The 19,832-nt window shown below is 43.4% G+C and overlaps 1 protein-coding gene and 1 non-coding gene across 6 annotated transcripts in view; one reads left to right on the forward strand and one right to left on the reverse strand.

Annotated features, from left to right (window-relative positions):
- pde4ba (phosphodiesterase 4B, cAMP-specific a) overlaps positions 1 to 15,448 on the forward strand; it is a 109,479-nt gene extending 94,031 nt beyond the window's left edge. For 4 of the 5 annotated variants that reach the window (XM_017030679.2, XM_008332829.3, XM_017030682.2 and 1 more), the window contains 8 exons: positions 7,040 to 7,133; positions 9,778 to 10,061; positions 10,215 to 10,379; positions 10,512 to 10,611; positions 10,712 to 10,866; positions 10,962 to 11,084; positions 11,642 to 11,824; positions 11,928 to 15,448. In XM_017030679.2, coding sequence (XP_016886168.1) covers positions 7,040 to 7,133; positions 9,778 to 10,061; positions 10,215 to 10,379; positions 10,512 to 10,611; positions 10,712 to 10,866; positions 10,962 to 11,084; positions 11,642 to 11,824; positions 11,928 to 12,398 — 1,575 coding nt within the window. In that variant the 3' untranslated portion in view covers positions 12,399 to 15,448. Of the gene's footprint in view, positions 1 to 4,936; positions 6,300 to 7,039; positions 7,134 to 9,777; positions 10,062 to 10,214; positions 10,380 to 10,511; positions 10,612 to 10,711; positions 10,867 to 10,961; positions 11,085 to 11,641; positions 11,825 to 11,927 lie in introns of those variants that run through there. The other variant, XM_008332822.3, reaches the window with a different exon arrangement.
- A 637-nt stretch (positions 15,449 to 16,085) lies between these two features.
- On the reverse strand, positions 16,086 to 16,159 carry trnat-agu (transfer RNA threonine (anticodon AGU)). The gene has a single exon. It is a non-coding gene; the product is annotated as a tRNA-Thr (tRNA).
- Between the last annotated feature and the right edge of the window lie 3,673 nt (positions 16,160 to 19,832).

Consider the following 19,832-nt stretch of genomic DNA (forward strand, 5'->3'; position numbering starts at 1 on the left):
TCATTTTCCTTTCGTTTTGTCCGTGGGAAAACCAGTGACGTCTTTCTTCTTAAACTGAAAGTGCGACGAGGGGAGCGTGACAGATTTACATCTGGAATTTTCAAACTGACGTCACTCATGTCTCTGGGCAGCTTCGTCAGAGCCGCTTCACTCCGAGGGTGGATTTTTATTTCTAAGAAGTCATCCAGTATTACAGTACATGCAGTATTACAGCCAGTATTACAGCCAGTACTACAGCGTCACGTCACACACACACACAGATCGTGGTGATGACATTGACTGTTGTGATAGAGCAGAGGTTTCTCAAGTCCATTCTCTTCCATTCTTACATGAACTTGAACGCACATTAGCAGCAGAGGACACTCAGTGACCTGGTGGTCGGTTTGGGAACTGTTTTGGTTTCACCTTTAAACACCATCATGGTCACCAAAGCTGCAGGTCTGGGGAAACCTGACAGATTTAGATCATCAACTGACAAACTGCCACCAGAGGGTGACAAAAAAAAAAAAAAAACAAGCAGATAATTCCTATGATTCCTGTAATTCAAATGTCCTGATGTTTCAGATGGAGCTGGATCTAAACCTGCTGTGAAAGCCTCACAAATGCTCTTAGGCAGGGGTGTCCACACTTTTTTGGCTCAGGAGCTGCTATCATACATACATATATATATATATATATAATTGTTCATGATCTACCAGCACTCCTGTTGTGATCTACTGATGGATCCCGATCCACCTTTTGGCCACCTCTGCTCTTTGGTTTCTATTCTTTCGTTTGCTCTGATTTCAGAATCACTAATTCTAAGGGTAAAAAAAAAAACAAAAAACAAAACCTAACACAGCTCAACTGGCACAAAGACATGAAGATAAAACGTGTCAGAGCCGTTAGAGACGTCTGAGAGACAAGTCTCCACACGTTTAAAGTCTTTAAAACCTGACACCTGTTGAAAACGTCGTCATCGTCGTCTCAGAACTACTACCACCGAACTTTGACCACATGTCATGAGAGTCAGTGTCATGAGAGCGGAGGTGAAGCTGCAGGTTGTTTATTGACCCAGAGCTGGGCCACTTCTTCAGCAGCCGTCAGTGAAGTATTGACAGAGTAAACCTGAGCTGCAGGCGTACGGAGGAGAGCAGGAGGTTAGAGGCGGGACTCCCCCAAGAGGGAGTGTGTCTGTGTGTGAGTGTGTGTCTATTTCAGCACTTGCTTCACACACGGACTCACTCACTCACTCACTCACACACACAGACATAAGGAGGTGAAGCCTAGTCAGAACTCACAGCCCAGAGTGAGTCAGTGAAGCTGTGGCGTTTCCCAGCGTCAGAGAGGTTGAGTCTGCTGCTGCTTTTTACTCATGCTGCAGTCAGACTGAGGCCCACATTTGAACGGACAGCAGCCCCACTCCGCTCCGCTCCGCTCTGCTCTGCTCCGCTGTGCCCCGCGCCTCACACACACAGAATCATGGGAGCCTGCTGCTTTGACAAGAAGGAGAAGAAAATTGGGAAGCTGAATGGTTGGAGGAAGGTGAGCTTCTCTCAGAGTTTTTTTTTTTTTGTTGAACTCTTCATTGGAGCTGCAGCGGGCTCCAGGGTCGACCTGTGGTTTTGTTCTGTTTTTTGTTTTTACTTGACTTCTTCTGAGACATACAGCTGTATGTAATGAAAATGCAAGACATAGGTTGGTGTGAAGATCATGTTTAAACTTGACCAGGAAAAGTTCCCACTTTTCGGAGCCACAAAGTTGAAGCTATGTCTCGGTTTCTTACACTCGGTGGTAATTGTGTGTTTCATGGAGCCTTTAGGCTCAGTGTGAGTGATGGTGACAGCTGGCAGATCTCTGGGGTTTGATGTTGTATATACGACTGTGAGCTTTTAAACTTGGGGGTTGTTTTTGAATTTCCTGTCAGATTTGAAGGACACATTGTCAGATGCACTTCTCGACTGAAGCTTTTTTCTTATTTTCCTCTTCTTTTTTTAAAAAAACTTCAGTTGAATAAGAAGAGCAGATGAGTTGAAGTTCTTCTGAAGACAACAACGGATGTTTGTTTTTAAAAATGCTGTGGAGTTTAAGTCTGGACTGAAGCATCACCACTGGATTTAGATCTGTCAGAAAAGTCATGATAACATTTTGTCCCTGCTCTGAATGAGAACAGCACGGAGGTGTGTGTGTGAATAAATATTGTTCTATGGACTGGGTGTTTGAACAGGTGATGGAAATATTGGTACAAGCGTTCCCATGAGTTTGCGACTTATTTCCCACGTTGGTGTGTGTGTGTGTGTGTGTGTGTGTGTACAGTACAGTACAACTTTCACTGCACGCAGAAAGCTGGATTTGGTGAAAGCTGTTCATGTGGTTTCCCCAGAAGACTGACGGCGTGGTATTTGACTCTGGGCTGATCTGACCACATCTGACTTCACTGACGTTGACACTGATGCTAATGATTTTCCTCAGCTGAGGCCTCGCCAGCGTTAACTCCTTCAGTTGTTGCCTTTCTGTCCGTTTGCGAGGCTTTTCGAGTGTGAGTCAGAGGAAGTGAGAGGCAGTCGGCCCGTCTGCGTCTCTGTCGAACATACGCACACGTATACCATCACAGACGCTCTGGTTTTTACAGTTATGTCACATTGAGTCTCCACCACGAGGCCTGTGTTACTGCTCTGGAGCCACATGTTTGATACAGACAGAGGACAGGGAGCAACACTGATGACGGACAGCTCTGACCAGAGAGAGTCGTCAGAGAGCAGGAGGTTTCACTCTTCCAGCTCTATTTGTCTGTGTCAAAAAGCACATTTTTTTTACAGTGTTGTATTCCACAATTATTCAATCTTGTTCCAAAAGTTCTTTTAATTGACGATCAGGTCTCAGTACACACCTTTGAACGGTGTTTTATTGACTGTGCTGCAGATGCTGTAGTTTTTTTTTTTCATCTCAGCTTTAACTTTCAGTTCTGCAAAAACAACGTAGATACACTGACAGGTTCTACAACGCAGCGTAGGTTTGTGAGTCTTCAGGTTTGAAGTTCGACCTGTGAATCCAGATGAATATTTCTGGGGATCTCGTGACTAAAGTGTTTTAACTCAGAATGAAATTGTTACGATTTTTTTATTGAATTTTTCACAAACTCCAAAGTTTAACTGCACTGCACCTCGTACAGAGCTACATCAGCCGGACACTCGGGTCACTGCTCTCAGAGCGCAGCTGAGCACACTTAGTAGAGTGCGCCCACTAGTGGCCGCCAGTGAATAAATGACAGGAATTCCATTCTGAAGCAATATGGGGAATAGGATGAGCTGTACTTGTCGTATGGATTCTATTACGTCATTTTGGAATATTTACCCCGAATTTCCAAGAAAAAGAAATGAAGTTTTTCCTCATGTAAAAAAAAAAAACATTGGTCTCTCTGATATAGATAGAATCAGATAATTCGTATTAATAATGGAGAAAGATTACAGTGTAAATAAGGCACTGACTGTGTTTCTGTGGACGAGCGTCTCGTGCCAGAGGGGAACTCCATGTCTGACTTCCTGCGTCTCCGTCCGCCTGGCTGCCCTCCACACTGCACTGTCTGCTCTGATCACATCTGAATGAAGGAAGCCCAGCATCGTGTGTGTGTGTGTGTGTGTGCGTGTGTGTTCATTCGCTCTCTCTTTGTCACAGTGAAATCCCACAGGCTTCATTCACCCTCTCTGCCTCTGTCACAGCAGATCTCTGCTGATTCTAACCCCATCCATGTGAACACACAGAGACGGAGGGAGAGAGAGGGAGAGAGAGAGAGAGAGAGAGAGAGGGAGGGAGGAATGGAATAAATAAATAAAAACCAGTCGGATTAAGACATACACATCTCTGTCGTTGAGGAGGAGACGGCTGCAGAGGCTTCACCTTCAGAGCTGTGATGTCACCTGCTGCTCCTCGCTCACTTCTTCAAATGCACCGTTATATTCTGTGTCACCAAAGACACGACAGTGATCTGTGCAAAATGCCCACTTTTGTAGCGTGCTGCTGTGGCTTCCGTGTGTGTGTGTGTGTAAGAGAGGAGGCGACGGAGGTTTTTCTTTTAGCCCGTAGGCAAGCCTGCTGCTGCAGCACGTTGTAGGGAGACATCCCCAGATGTTATTTTCTGTTTTCTTTATATGTTCAATAAATGCCTGTTCTCAGTCAGTTATTATGTATATATATGTATATCTATATATATATAAAAGACCTCACCTATCTTTGGATTTCTTTATGTTTTTGTGCTTCCTGCCTCCCTCCTTCTGGTTCTTTCCCTGAGTGGGAGGATGATGATGAATCCTCTCAGGGAGGCTGTGACAGAAAACAGCTTCTCTTTCCTGAATTTGTACGGTCACATAATATTGGACAGAGTGTGTGATTGACAGCTGGATCGTCCAATAGCAGCCTGATTCACGGTTGTCACTGAAATGTTTCCTTAAGTATTAAAACTTGGTGGAGAAGATTTCCATTCATCATATATTTGGTTACGCTCTCAGTGAGTGTGAGGACGGTCCAGTGATGCTCTGATGGAACGGTATATTCCAGTCCGGAGGCCGGAGCCTGCTCCAAGGACGGCCCATTGATCCTGCCTCAGACGCAGACAGGCAGAGAGATGGATGACTGTGTCGGGAAGAAGTGGTGGTGTGAGAGGGAGAGGGAGAGAGAGAGGGGGAGAGAGGTGAGGGGAGGGGGAGTATTGACATGTAAGTGGTGGAGTGTGAGGGAGAGATTGAGGGAGGTAGGAGGAGCAGGTGGTGGGGAGGGGGGGGTAGACAGGCAGGGGGGGGGGGGGGGGGGGGGAGAGGGGGGGGGGGGGGGGGGGGGGAGAGAGGGGGGGGGGGGGGGGGGGGGACAGGGGGGGGGAGGAGGGAGGGAGGTTGAGACTGTGCACTGGCGGTTGCAGATGTGCGTGTGTGTGTGTGTGTGTGTGGTCCTCGTGACAGCTCAGCTAGACCAAAGGTCCGACAGGGAAGAGAAGGGAACCCTCTCCTCTCTGTCTCAACATCCATGCTGTTGCCATGGCATTGGTGTGTTCTGCTGATTGTTGCACACACACACACACACACACACCAACACCAACCAAAAGGCAGAGTGAGACTGTGCGTTGATGTCACCTAAATTGAGAAAGGATGCAATTATCTCCTTCTTCATCCTCCCCCTTCCTTTTTTTTTCTCCCCGTCTCCGTGGCCATCTCTCAGTTGGTAAAAATAGCCGTCCACAGACACCCTCTGACAGCATCTAATATTATTATGGGATGGAGATAATGAACAGGCACTTGAGTTCCCAACAATGGCTGTGGATGTCAGAAGACAACAGAGGATGATAATAAAGATAATGACGATGATTAAAAATACACCAAAGTGTTCTCGGCGTTCTCCGCCCTCTTTGTTCTGCCGTGGAGCGGAGGAATGGCTGTGCAGTGACATGACATTCCTTCACTGGAGGAAAGAAACATCCACGTAGATGTAACCACTTCAGATGTAATTACAGGGGAAGATATGAAACCCTGGGAATAAAAGGAGTGAAAGTTACTCCTGGATTTCAAATGTGAAACTGGTCAAAAATCCCCCTGATGTGCAGACATGCTGTAATGCCAGGCTGTGTGTGCAGGGTTCCCCCGGCTCCACACTCTCTTTCATATTCAGAAGTAGTGTTGCTATGGCTGGCAGATTACAGCAGGGGAGAAAGAAGAGGGAAAGAACAAAAAAGGGAGGAACACGGCAAGAGGAGCACGGGCAGGAGGGGTGGGAGCAGCAGAGCAAGACAAATCCAGTGGAGGAACCCCCCCTCCAGTCAGATGAACATCGCTGCCTGGCTCCCTCCTTTTCCTCCTCCTCCTTCTCCTCCTCCTGTCTCCATCTCTGTTTTTTCCCTCCTCCCTTCTCGCTTCTTCTCCATTATTCATCAGCGTGCGGAGAGTCCCCAGCTCTCGGCTCAGGCTTCTGCTGCTGCCGGATCTCCTTATTGCCCAGCTCGTTTTTAGGACGTCCATCTTTCCTTCCACCTTCTCCGGGCCATGGAGACTCAGAGCCGGCCCTGTCCTGCCGCTGAGAGGAAGAGAGAGCCGTCATCATCATCATCATCCTCATCCTCATCATCCAGCAGCTCTCTGAGCGGCTGAGACAGAAGGGAAAAAATCGGAGGAGAGAAGAGAGGATTTTGTGTCCTTTTCTGGCATTGAAGGAATCCTGTTCATCTGCCTCTATTTTTCTATCGGATTACAGTTCTGGCTTTGTGTAGGAACCAGAAAACCAGCTCCAAAATGCCTGAAGCCAATTACCTGCTGTCTGTGTCTTGGGGTTACATCAAGGTGTGTGCCACTTATCTACGTAGCTTCTGTTGAGAGAACGCTCTGATTTTATTGCTGTCTGTTCTGGGGCTGTTGTCTAAAGTCAGCGTCAGAATTTTCATTTCGTCATCTGTGGTTTTGGGGGGTCTCAGCAGAATCCCATTGGTTGTTGACGTGCTGCAGTAAATGGGTCTCAGTGATGTGGCTCTGACAGAATGGTGTTCCGAGGCTCAGGCTCCATCTTGAGTCCTCTGCAGAGCTGTGGCTGTGTTTGGGTACTGTGTGTGTGTGTGTGTGTGTGTACACGCACGCACATGTCATAAACAGCTCGTACTGCAGTGGCTGGATCACTGTGTACTCTGTCATATGTTCTGTCTAGTTTAACATGTTAATAATATAAAAATGTTGAAGGAATTTGACAAAAAAAATGTTGTGCTGGAGAACAGTGTGTTCAGATTTCATCACTGAGACGTTCGGACCCCGACACTGACATCAGTGGTTAAATAGTGACCTAACATGTGAAATCAATGGGTTTCTAAACCCTGTTTCCTTCCTTTCAGGACACAAGTATTGACGCACTCTTAATAATTGAACAGATGATGGAGGAAAACACACACACACACACAGAGATGAACACAATAACTAAATCTTACTTTTGAGAAACCAATGGCCACTGTTGCATTTTCCATGAATCATCATAAGATGTTGTTTTTCCTCAGTTGAAACTAATATTTTATTTTATTTTTCTTCTCCTCTTTCAGTTCAAGAGAATGTTGAATCGGGAGCTGACGCACCTATCAGAGATGAGTCGCTCTGGGAATCAGGTTTCCGAATTCATCTCCAACACCTTCCTAGGTAAATGCAAATATGGTGTTCACCCAAAAATCACAATGATCGATCCCAGGAGTTTCATCTGTGTTTTCACTTCAGAGTGGGAATAAAAATGTTGCTGTTCACAGCTGCTGCCACCGCTGCTGCTGCCACCGCTGCTGCTGCTGCTGCTGCTGCAGTGTTGTTCTGCAGCCCCAGTTTCATGTGATGTGAAGGTGTGCAAGTCGCTCTGACAGGATTTTTCTGTGGGGGCGTAGCGTCAAACAGTGCGCCATTCGGCTTTTCTAAATCTCCTGGCTCTTCCTTTAGAAAACAAGGAGGAAGATTTTTTTTTGTTCTTTTTTTGGGGGGGTTGGGGGGGGGGCCTGGATGGACAGGATCATACAGAACGTGTTATTGGTTTAATGTTTATGCCGAGATTTTTAAAAACCAGAGGTTGGTCCAAGTGACAAAAACACAGTCATGTCTGAACTGTTTACGAGGTTCAGGGGGAATATTTATTGACTCGGTGCTTCTGATCGATAAGTATCCTGTTCCTGTGCTGTGTTGTTGGCTGCTGTACATACAGAAGCAGAAGAGGAGGGGTGAGCAGAGGCAGAGAGGAACCACAGGGGGGAGGGAGGGAGGGAGGGAGGCTGGTGACTGCAGTGAGGAGGGAAACAGAGGTACAGAGGAACCCCCTTTGTTGGCACTGAGGTTGGCTGGGCACGTCGGTGACTCATCGCCGTCTTGATGCATCTTTGTCAGCGGGGGACACCTTGTTGTCCCTCCACTTCTCTCCCACCTTCTCCCACCGCCCTAACAATTTAAACTGAGATGATTATCGCTGCGATAAAGAAATCAGAACCACTGTGTTGGTGGTGGAGGAAAGAGAGACTAAGTAAAGGTGGAGAAGTGGCTGGAGCAGAGCAGTTGACCAGTGGAACTGTTTAATCCTTTTTTTATTTTTTTTTATTTTTTTTACAGCAATAGATATTAAATGCCTGCACTGCTTAGAAAATTTTGAAAAATTACAATATTTTGTAATGTTCCAATAACATGCAAGTAAAATATTTTACTATATAAATTATGGATAAAAAAATTAAAAATCTAAATTTTATCACATGTAACAGTCATTAATAAGTTAAAACAACTGTTCATGTTAATTTAATGGCGTATTCCTCGTCACAGCCCTGCTCAGAGACATTACGGAGAGAGAAATGTAAGGTGCTGAAAATGGACCTTGAAAGTGCTTGAATTTCACATGGGCCACGAGCCGTCACATTTACCTGAAATCTGTAATATTTTTGTAGCTTTTTGTGTCTGCTTTTTTTGTCTCCGTTGGTGCAGCAGAGTGTTTCCAGGAATTATGGAAAGATTCCTGGGTTTTCTCATCTCATGCAATTTTAAAGCAGCTTTTGGGGCCTTTCCATAATGGCCTGCACGGCCCATTTGTGTGTGTGTGTGTGTGTGTGTGTGTGTGTGCCTCATGTTTGTGCTCCTAACTGCCTTTGATCAGCCAACAGCCAGTGTGATCACATTTTGCGTGGGGAATATTTACTCAGCCAATAGGACCACAAATGGCCGTCGTCTGTTTTTTTTCTCTCTGATATTGTTGGCCATCGAACATACGGAGGAAGATGAAAATGATAGGAAGTCGTGTGGAGTAAACGTGGGAGAGGAGGGGGGGAGAAAAACACACTGTAATCTCCCTAATCGCACACATAGAGTTTATATACGTACAGGCTGCGGGTGAACATGAGTTTATATACGTACAGGCTGCGGGTGGACATTAGGGAATACATAGAGAGAGACAGAGAGAGAGAGAGATTACTTGAATAACAGCTGTTAATTGAATAACTGTCCACAGGGGAATGGTGATAGGACAGAAATGAGACAAGACTTTATAAGTAGGTGCACAGATCTCATACACGCTGATACAGTTAGATCTCATTGATGGAGCAGTTAACCAATCAAAACACTTTCTCCAAATGTCATTAAAAAAAACCTTAAAATCTCAAATTTTATGCATAAGATTTCTAAAACAAATATTGGTTTTGGTTTCAAATGTTTGCCAGATTAAAATTCAACAATTGAAAGGAGAAGAATATTTAAGGTGATGAGTCAGGCCAAGGATGCAAACTACTGCTGAATGTGCCTGACATTTGACCTTTTGTCCATGTCCATCTAATCACGGGGTGGGGTCAACCCCAGCAGCAGTGTCCTGACACGTCTAAGAGTTTTTAAAAAATCTGCAGTTTACCGAATGAGCGAGAGCCTCGACCGTGTGCAGACCCCAGCCCTCGCTCTTTGAATGGACTGACCTATGAAGTGAAAAAAGGCAGGAGATGAGACGTGAGTCACCTGCTGTGAGATGAAGTGGGTTGGGGGAGAAGTGGGAAGAAGTGTCAGGAGGGGTGGAGAGAGGGAGAGGGATGAATGAACAGTGGGAGTTCAGACGGTGGCTGCAGGTGGAGAGAGGAGAGGGCGTTAATGAAGAAGGGAATGAAGGGACAGATGTTGAATGGATGGCTGTATTGATAAACCCCAGAGGAAATAAACCGCAATATGTGTTCCTCAGCTGCACCTGGGTCCACGGACGAAAACAAATCTGGAAGAAAATGACAAAAAAACAACATGTTTTTCTGACACTGGACGAGTATCAACCCGTGGTTTAATTCTTCCACAGACAAACAAAATGAGGTGGAGATCCCGTCGCCGATGTCCAAGACGCGGGAGAAGAAGAAGCAGCAGAAGCAGCAGCTGATGACACAGATCAGCGGGGTCAAGAAGGTCTCCCACGGGCCCTCTCTCTCCAGCAGCAGCATTTCTCGCTTCGGTGTCAAGACTGATAAGGAGGAGCTGCTGTCAAAGGAGCTGGAGGACCTGAACAAGTGGGGCCTGAACATCTTCACCGTCTCAGAGTTCTCCAACCACAGGCCGCTAACCTGCATCATGTATGCCATCTTCCAGGTGTGGTAAATCTGACCGTTCACTGTGTGACACCACGTAGAACAATGACCTTCTTTTTTTTAATGCCGTTCACTGTGTGACACCACGTAGAACAAATACCTTTTTTTTTATGCTAAAATCCTTTTTTCGTAACATGTTCTGATATTTTCCCAGGAGCGGGATCTGTTAAAGACATTCAAAATCCCAGTGGACACATTCGTGGCCTACATGATGACGTTGGAAGACCATTATCATTCAGACGTGGCCTATCATAACAGCCTGCACGCTGCAGACGTGGCCCAGTCCACACACATCCTCCTTTCCACCCCGGCCTTGGATGTAAGTAAAATATGGAGATCCATTAGGGAATAATGAGGAAGAAGCAGTAGAAGACTTACAGACTTTCATTAATCATCGTGAAAAACGTTTATTTTTGTTCACCCCCTTTTCTCCTTATCTCTTTTGTCTCAGGCGGTCTTCACAGATCTGGAGATCCTCGCTGCCATCTTTGCCGCAGCCATCCACGATGTTGACCATCCTGGAGTATCAAACCAGTTCCTAATCAACACCAGTAAGTGAAAGTCATTAGAAACTGCTAATTCTGTCACTTTGCAAAAAAAAAAAAAAAAAAAAAAACACAAACTAAAGACACTGTTTTAACCTCCACACAGACTCTGAGCTGGCGTTGATGTACAACGATGAATCCGTGCTGGAGAACCATCACCTGGCTGTGGGATTCAAGCTGCTGCAGGAAGACAACTGCGACATCTTCCAGAACCTCACCAAAAAACAGAGGCAGTCGTTGCGCAAGATGGTCATTGACATGGTAACGCATCCCAGATCTTTAGTCTCTGCTTCTTTGCTGTTTAAAAAACCAAACTGAGTTCTCCTGAGGTTAAATGTGTATATTTTTTTATCCAGGTTTTGGCCACTGACATGTCCAAACACATGAGTCTACTGGCCGATTTGAAGACCATGGTGGAGACCAAGAAGGTGACCAGCTCTGGGGTGCTTTTGCTGGACAACTACACAGACAGGATACAGGTACGAGTTTCATTGAATTAGTATTTTTTTTTTGGTATTTAATTTAAATTTGGGGGTAATTGTTTATAAAAAATTTGAGATGAGCTATAAAATTGTATATATAAATAACTGTATCGTCTGTATAAGGATGAACATCTAAATTTTTTTTAAACCTTTTTAAAGGAGTATAATAGAAGCTGTTTCCTCATCTTATGTGCTATTATTAGACCTGATCAATAGTCAGTGCTGGCTAAGGTTACTGGGGCAGTGGTCATTAGTCCGCCTCCCTCGCTGACCTATGATCCTATTGTCACTCCTTTTTTTTCGCTCCATCCGTCTTCCTCCAGGCGTCTTCCCCTTTTACATTTTACCTTTTTTTACGCTTTTTGTTTTACCCAATAATGTACGTTGTTTTAACAAAATACAAAGTCAATTTTATTGCCTCTACATTATTATATCCACATTTAAATTTTAAAAATTGTTGTCTTTAATATTGTACTAAAAGGGCTCGTAGGGCTAAATCCCAATGCTGTAAAAAAAAGTGTTCATTTTTACTAAATGAGAACTGTGCTTTATAGGTGCTGCGTAACATGGTCCACTGTGCCGACCTGAGTAACCCCACCAAGTCCCTGGAGCTGTACCGTCAGTGGACGGACAGGATAATGGATGAGTTCTTCCATCAGGGAGACAGAGAGAGGGAGAGGGGGATGGAGATCAGCCCCATGTGTGACAAACACACAGCCTCAGTGGAGAAAAGTCAGGTACGCAGCAAAAACCCACAAATCCCACCTGGATTATGCACCACAGTCCACGGATCTGCACCGAACTAGGACTGGGCCCTAATCTGTACTCTGTCTCTTTCAGGTGGGCTTCATCGACTACATCGTCCACCCTCTTTGGGAGACTTGGGCTGATCTGGTCCACCCAGATGCCCAGGACATTTTGGACACTCTGGAGGACAACAGGAACTGGTACCAGAGCATGATTCCTCAGAGTCCTTCTCCTCCCTTCTATGACCAGGGCACACACGGACAAAGCGGAGGCACGGGTGGTCAGGGAGGAGGGGAGAAATTCCAGTTTGAGCTGACGCTTGAGGAAGAGGACTTGGATGGAATAGAGAAAGATGGCGAAGTAGACGAGGCGGAAGCTGAAGATGAGGAATTAGAAGAGGAGGAGGATGAGGAGGAGGAGGAGGAGGATGACAGTGGAGAAGATAGAGAGTCTCCTCCCGTGGACTACTTGGACTCTCAGGATCCTGAGCAGGATGGGATGATGGAGGAGCCCACCACAGCAATAGAAATTGTGACACACGAAGCCTCGCCCACAGATACATAGGGGCGTGCGTCATCAGCCTTTACTCGGTGATGGTGAAGTGTTTTTGGAAAAAGAGGTGACATCCTCTTGAAGTCGGCTTTTTGAAAAGCCCTGAGAGGCAAAAGGCTTAGTTTTTCGTCCCCCCACGTGGGGGCATCTTGCACTTGGCAGTTTGAAGCCAGTCGAGGACGGACAGTTTCAGTGAGGTGGCTTCAGAGTTCTCAGGAAATACATGCTGCGAACATTTAAGTCTTTGACGGAGAGATGAGACTGGGAATGGAACCTGAAGGATTTGTTTGGCCAGTTTGGAAAATGGAGACTTTTGTTTTCAGGACTGGCATTAAAAATGGACATTGACACTACTGAGAGAAGTTTTGTACCTTAAAAGACTTTTTTTTACCGAAAAATCTAGAAGTAGCATAGATTAAGATCTACTGATCCAGACACGTTTGTATAGCAAGAGAGTGTTTACTTATTTCCTGTAACATTTGTCTAAGGACTTTTGTGTGCCTTTTTTACTATTGTCCTTACAGCTGTTTGTTTTTTAATTTATTGAACACTCTCATATGTCTGTGAATTTGTTTTTCTTATCTGAATTAGCAATTTTTTTTTTCTATGTTTAAGAGAGAACAGTCTTCCATGTATTGGGCAATAGAGAAAATCCAAACATCTCTTGGACAACCTCATGTGTCTACGTGGAGAAACACACACACAAACTACATTCTACAAACACTTTCATCACATTTAAATTGATCTGTTCACCGTTCATGTTGAATTTTAGTTAAATTCCCACACATTTTCCAATTTCCACGGTCTGCAGACCATTGGAGCTTCCTACCTTTTCACACCAAACACTGAATGCAATACTAGCATGACATGTTTTCATGTATTTCTGTTCATCAGTATGTGTGAAAAATAATGGTGTTTTTCAATAGTGTTTTTGTGTTTGTGTGAAAAGAAAGCAGAAATCAAAACAAGGCCTTAGAGTTCATCAAATGGATTCTTATATAAACGTTTGATTTTAAAAAAAAAAATCATATTTGAAGTCTGCCAAAGACAAATAAATGCACAAGAGATTTTTTTTTAACTTTTAGCCCACAGTTATATGCTGCAGTCCTAAAAATCCTGTTAGTTTGAACCAGTCTTGAAAGCAGACCCACACCAGATGATTTAACGCTGCCCTCTGATCCTAATCAGTGCCACCATCCACAGTTTACAAACCTATCTCAGCTGCATCAACACAAACCCAAAACACTTTGGGTCTGATGTTTTTTTTTCCTCCCATTTGACAAAAAATTCCCCCGGAGCTCCTTCTGCCCAATGACGTCAATGCATATTTTCCATCCTGGCTGTATCGGGTTTCCAGGACACTTGGGTTGTTAGTGTTTGACAGAGATGAAACTGCCGGAATAATCTTGGCAGTCACTGCCCTTCTGGGAGTAAAGGAGGAATCTAGATGCTCTACTTTTAACACAAACCAAACAGCGCTCGTTCTGGTTCATTCACGACTGCGTCGAGGAAGCTGGGTCGAAAATGGTTTGCAGACCTCTCAACCAAAAAATTTCCACACATTCAAAAATGGCATTTTCAATCACTTTCTCCCCCTCGTGTTAGCTCATGTTAGCGTACGGAAACACTCCGCGGTACTCCATCTGACTTTACCCCCCGTATGCTAAAAAGTGGCAATCGTTTGTATGTAAGTCCAGACGGATGTTTGTGTTTTTTTATTACGTGTGTATGTACGCGTGACTGTGTGTGTGTGACTGACTGACTGTCACCAAGCCTTACCCCCCTCAGCCCCCCCCCTCCCCCAGATCACTCCACACACATTTGTCGCTACTGCTCAAGTCGGTCCTTTTTGCTGTTTATAACAGTGTGTATTTATTCTATACTTTAAGCTTGTAAATAAGAAATACTAGTCCAGTGTAAAATCTATTTTAATTTATATTATTATGCACTTGCATTACCTGGAAGTGGTGGTGTCTAATGTGTAGAAGACTCTGAGTTTGAGTCTCTTTTTATAGCTATTATACATATAGTTATATACAGGTTTCTTTATATATATATACAGATATATATATGTATGTACATATATATGTACATATATATATGTATTTCCCTTAAGAGCAGCAGCTATCCATGATGTTGTCACATGAGAACCTTGTAACTCTAAACAATGTTTTAGGACAATATGAAAAATAACTGTATGCATGAATATTAAACCAAAAACTGTCTTAACTTTAAGCACCAGTTAGAAAGATCTTCATTCAACGTCTCGCTCTCGTACGCAGTGTCGATTCAAGTCCAACTGATTCTCCTTGTTTAATTTGTGTTCAAACTGTTGGAGTAAGGCGACCACATTCATTATAATCTGAATGACTCTGTTCTGCTGGTTTTAAAAACCGCGGCAGTTGAGTTTTTGAAGTACAAGGTTTTCGTCTGACAGCGATAATTTGGTGACCCAGATGAAACACAGAGGACATGATGAAACGCACAGGCCTGAACGCAAGACAGAGGTTAGCGTGGGTTAGCGTGCCGTGCTACATACAAGTACAAGTACACCTATGACTAGCTCATCACTGAAGGTCGAGATGTGCCCAGAAACAGAATGGACAATAAACCCAGGGCTGTTTTTTTATTTTTATTTTATTTTTACACTTAAACACCTTGTGTAAAACTAGATAAGACAGTTAATGTTAACTTACTGGTAGCATGAGTCCTTCAGAATTAACACATGATCTTACTGTACCTGATTGTGATAATCTGTGAACTCTTTCTGACCAAACTTGTTACTAGTTCTGGAGAATTCAAATTTGTTCGGCATTAAGTTTTATTTTTTATCTATCTTCAAGCTTTTCTCAGTCCTAGTTGAGTCTCAATGGTTAGCCAGAGTTAGCACTGCATGACAGATGGGGTTTTCTTAATTGTCAATAATATGTTAAAGGTCCACCGGTTATTACAGGTGGCCTCTTCAATGTTTCACACAATGTATGGTATGATATTGTATATTGTGTTCCAAAATAAATCTGAAATACCTTTTTCTATGATGTGATTAAAATCTAAAGCATGGATATATTTCTTCTCTTCCTCTCTTTCCCAGTCCTTGCGGCCCACGTACGTTATAGCATTTACTATGAAACACAACAGAGGAACTGATACATAGTTCAGACTCCAAAACATTTAACTAACAGGACAAGTTAGTACGTCATTAGGACAAATGAATAATTCTTCAAAACTTTTGTTTAGAAAATGAAGACAAAACTGCACAAACAGTTAGCATTGCATGAACTTAATATCTAAAATGATACATAACTGGTGAACATTCATCACCTCCTTTATTAAACTTCTTCATGCATTGTTCTGGTGCATTACTTCACTGTTACGCATAACGTTAGACAATAGTATAGTGCCACCGCTGGACGGGATGTATATAGCACTATACCACAATACCTAGCTACAAATTAAATTTACATTTTAAAAGGATTTTAACACTGTTAGTGATCACACACACACACACACACTGCACAATTAAATTTACATTTAATTTGAACTTTACTTTTTCTCGACTCTGGGAAATCCTTGTGTTAACAGTGTATCATGTACTTTTTCTCGACTCTGGGAAATCCTTATGTTAACAGTGTCAATCAAACCCAGGACTCTATACTGCCAGGGCAGCTGTGTTCACCACTACACTATGTAACTGACAAAAGGCACTGCTGGGATTTGAACCCAGGATCTCCTGTTTACTAGACAGGCGCTTTAACCAACTAAGCCACAGCGCCACCTATGCACATGAATATTTAAAAAGACAAATAAATGACATCAGTGGCTCATTGGTCTCTGTCACTGGTCTGGAACCCCAGGGTTCACCTCCTGGGAGAGATGGATGGATGGATGGATGGATGGATGGATGGATGGATGGATGGATGGACAAATGACATCACGTCTGCCCTGTGTTCCTCCTCTGTCCGTTTGAAGTCCTTGCGTTTCCTGCTTTATCACACAGGTTTGATTCTAATGCATGAAGACGGGAACACTGTGTGACACAGACTCAACACCCCCCCGACACCCTTCTCCACACACACACACACACACACACTGTAAAGGCTGCCCTAATGTGATGTAAAACACACACTCATAAAAAAGCAGACGTCTGTGTCTGACTCATGGACCATTTGTAAGAAACGGATGTCGTCTTATTGGTGAAAGCAGAAGAACAGTATAATCTCTGCTTTGCACTAGTAATAATATTCCAGCCATGGTTGCAGGAATTACAGACTCGTCTTCTTGAGTTCCTCTTTTGTCCAGTGTTCAATCTGATTTATTCCTGTTTCGTTTGATTTTTCACTTCATTTTTTGTCCGTCTTCACTTCCCGCGTGCACTTAATGCGTCACACCTGTGTCTCATTGTCTCCCTCCTCTGACTCTGTTCCTGGCCCATGTGGTAAGGACACCTAATTGGTTCCTGGTGTCAGCTGACCAGGCCTTTGAGTTCTTCAGAAACTATTATTAAGATGATGGATATTTTTTCTCTGTCTTAATCTTGACACTCAAGATCCACTTGTTGTGTTTTCGTTCTGATATCATTTCCCCCCGATGTGACTGAGTGACTTTCCAGTCGGGTTTTCCTAATCAGGATTAGATGATTATATGTTGATTAGATGTTGGTGGGTGTGGCTAAACACTGACGTAGCAGCAGGTGAACAGGACAGGAAGTGCAAACTGGAGTGAGGGTAGGCAGGAAGTAAAATGGTAAGTCTCTAAAATCACAGAAAATGATCAGATAAATGTATAAAGAGTAACCATGTCAAGGAGCTGAGCTATTAAAACCCTGACATATGCTTGAATATATTGATCAGTTCCCAGGTTTTCCTTCCTCTGAGTTTGTTCTGAACGGTGGCTTGTACGTTTTTTTTAAACAGTGAATCTCTACACAGTCTTATACATTATGTAGAATTTTCTGTTTTCCGTCCTCACGCTGCCTCTTGTGCTAAACTCGCTCTTGATCCTGCTGCTCTTGACATGACTGTGTTTGATCACATGAAAGGGTTTTCCTAAATTAGACTTAAAAGGGAAACTGACAGCCTGACCTCCGCCGTCTCTCCTTTATAAACTGGACCACATCAATGGTTCACTTATTTAATAGAGCTGAGAACAGATCACACCATTTCCCACCAGTGGTGCTGCAGTAAGTGAAGCCACCAACCCGCTCCCCAGGGTGACACAAAGGAAGAGGTGATGGATGTATTTTTGGGCCAGAAGAGGAAATGATGAGATCAGAAGATAACAGGAAAGGTGTCGTTTAGACTCATAATTAAAAAGAACCAATTAAACAGAAAAGATAAAAAAAGGTTGTAAATACGTCAGAGGATTTATTTGTGTCCTATAACAGTTTTCTGTTAATATTTATACCTGACACTCTTAGACTATTATTTTATTTTTATTAAGACGAAGGGGAATTACAAATATGTATTTCTGTCTGATGATGTCATGCAGGGTAAAACTTCCTCCTGGTTTTGCGTCATTGTGGTTTTAGAGCTGTTTCTTTGTGCAGATGCAGCTGCTAAAATTCTGGTTCAAATGTCAACAAACCAGAATGACGAGTTTGAATTTATTCTCCATCGGCGTTAAGGATAAAACACTCAGTTTTCTGTAAATACTCCTCGGTTCATTTACAACGTCAAATTAAAGGTGAAAGGATTAAGAAAATCAAAACAAACCTCACGTGGAACCTCACGGAGGAACACAGACACATGACCAAAATGTGTTTGATCTTAGTCTTTAACTAGTTCCTGTAAAACTAAATAATTTGGGGTCAAAGTAATGAGGTCAAAAGTTCGATTTGTTCTCAATTCAGTTGTGTAGTGGAGAAGCAAAGTATTTATTTTTTATCCTATGTTACTCACATAAAATATAAAATACAAAAAATATTTTATAAAAAATAGCAATCAAACATGATATAATATACAGATATACAATATACAGAACAGTAACAAAGGCTCTCATTTGTGCAGACTGTAACATCATTCGTATTGTTTGGTGATCAACATCATCCGTATTGTTTGGTGATTCACTGAGTTATATAATTGAGCTGGAAGTTTCCAGTTATAGTTGAAAACCTAAACCAGTTGTTTCCTAAATTTCAAATATTCCTAAAATACAGATACTACATTTCTTATGGCTCTTTCAGAAAGTGAACACCAACTGTGTCTTCTCTTTAAATGATGCCAAATGTTTCATAAACTCACTGTATCTATCATCACCAGGAAGTGTAATGGTCACATTAGTTGGTTTTTGCTCTGGCTCTGTGTGCCTGCAGGGAGAGAAAAGGCAACATGATGCTCCTCTTAGTTTCCCCTGAGGCTGCATTACCCTTGTAAGTGAAGCAAGTAAATCAGTCTCGTGATGGATTCCTGCAGCTATTTATATCCCCCCGAGTCAATTAGAGGTGAGATGATGAAGTGGCTATGGGTGCGGAGAGAGAACCTCTCCGAGTCCTCATTGTGCCTGCTCCACTGATGGGAGAACAGGTGGACACAGCTGCTAGTATTTTAGGACGCCGGAGCAACAGCAAAAATCTCCTGAGTTAGGATTTTGTTGGTGCGTTCAAAGCAGTGATTAAGCATTCACTAAGTGCTGTACATTTTTGGGGACAGACACGGCGCCTCACCTTGGACTAGACCTTGACCTGTCGCATGTCTTCCTTTCATTACCGTTAAGGCCTGACCAGTAACGCTGAATAAAAACGTCTGGTGACCATTTCCAGCAGCGCTCGTGTTGCTCTGCTCTCTGGTTTTTCCACTGCTGTGTCACTGAGCCCTGAGGTTACATTACTGCGCTCACGCAGCCTTCCTAAACCGTTGAGGTCTGCAGCACATGGGAACAATTCTTGGTTTGCGTGAGAGCTGCTGTAATGACACAAGCTTGTGTGTGTGTGTGTGTGTGTGTGTGTGTTTCTCTCATTGTTTTTCCATTACTTTCAGTAATCAGCGGATCTTTAGAGCAGTTATTACTAATAGCACGGACAGGTCAGCTACGGGATCTTAACCAGAGACCTTCTCTGACGACTCGGCTGAAAACCACTACCACAGGAGAACATCTTTGATGGGTTTTGTTAGTGTGAGCTCTGTGTTGGTAACCCGGTCAATGCTGTTAATTCTGTACCAATGAAATAGCTAAAGAAAAGTGGAGAAGTTTGATCCAGATACTGCAGCCACAGAAGCAGGAAATCATATTTTTGAGTTGAGTGTTTTTTCATTTGCTGCTAAAGATAAGTCTAAAAACGTCAGCCTTTTCTAGATCGGACTGAAAACAGACACGACCAGCAACAACTTTTATCGTCCTTTTGACCAATGAACAAACACCAAAAAACCAAAATGCATCCAGATTGCTTTTTTCTGTTTTGCTAACCTTTGTTTTCAAACAGTGAATGTTGTGTGGAATTTGGATTTCAAT

The sequence above is a fragment of the Cynoglossus semilaevis genome, chromosome 2 (genome assembly GCF_000523025.1).
Source record: "Cynoglossus semilaevis isolate Cse_v1.0 chromosome 2, Cse_v1.0, whole genome shotgun sequence".
In the NCBI taxonomy this organism is placed as follows: Eukaryota; Metazoa; Chordata; class Actinopteri; order Pleuronectiformes; family Cynoglossidae; genus Cynoglossus; species Cynoglossus semilaevis.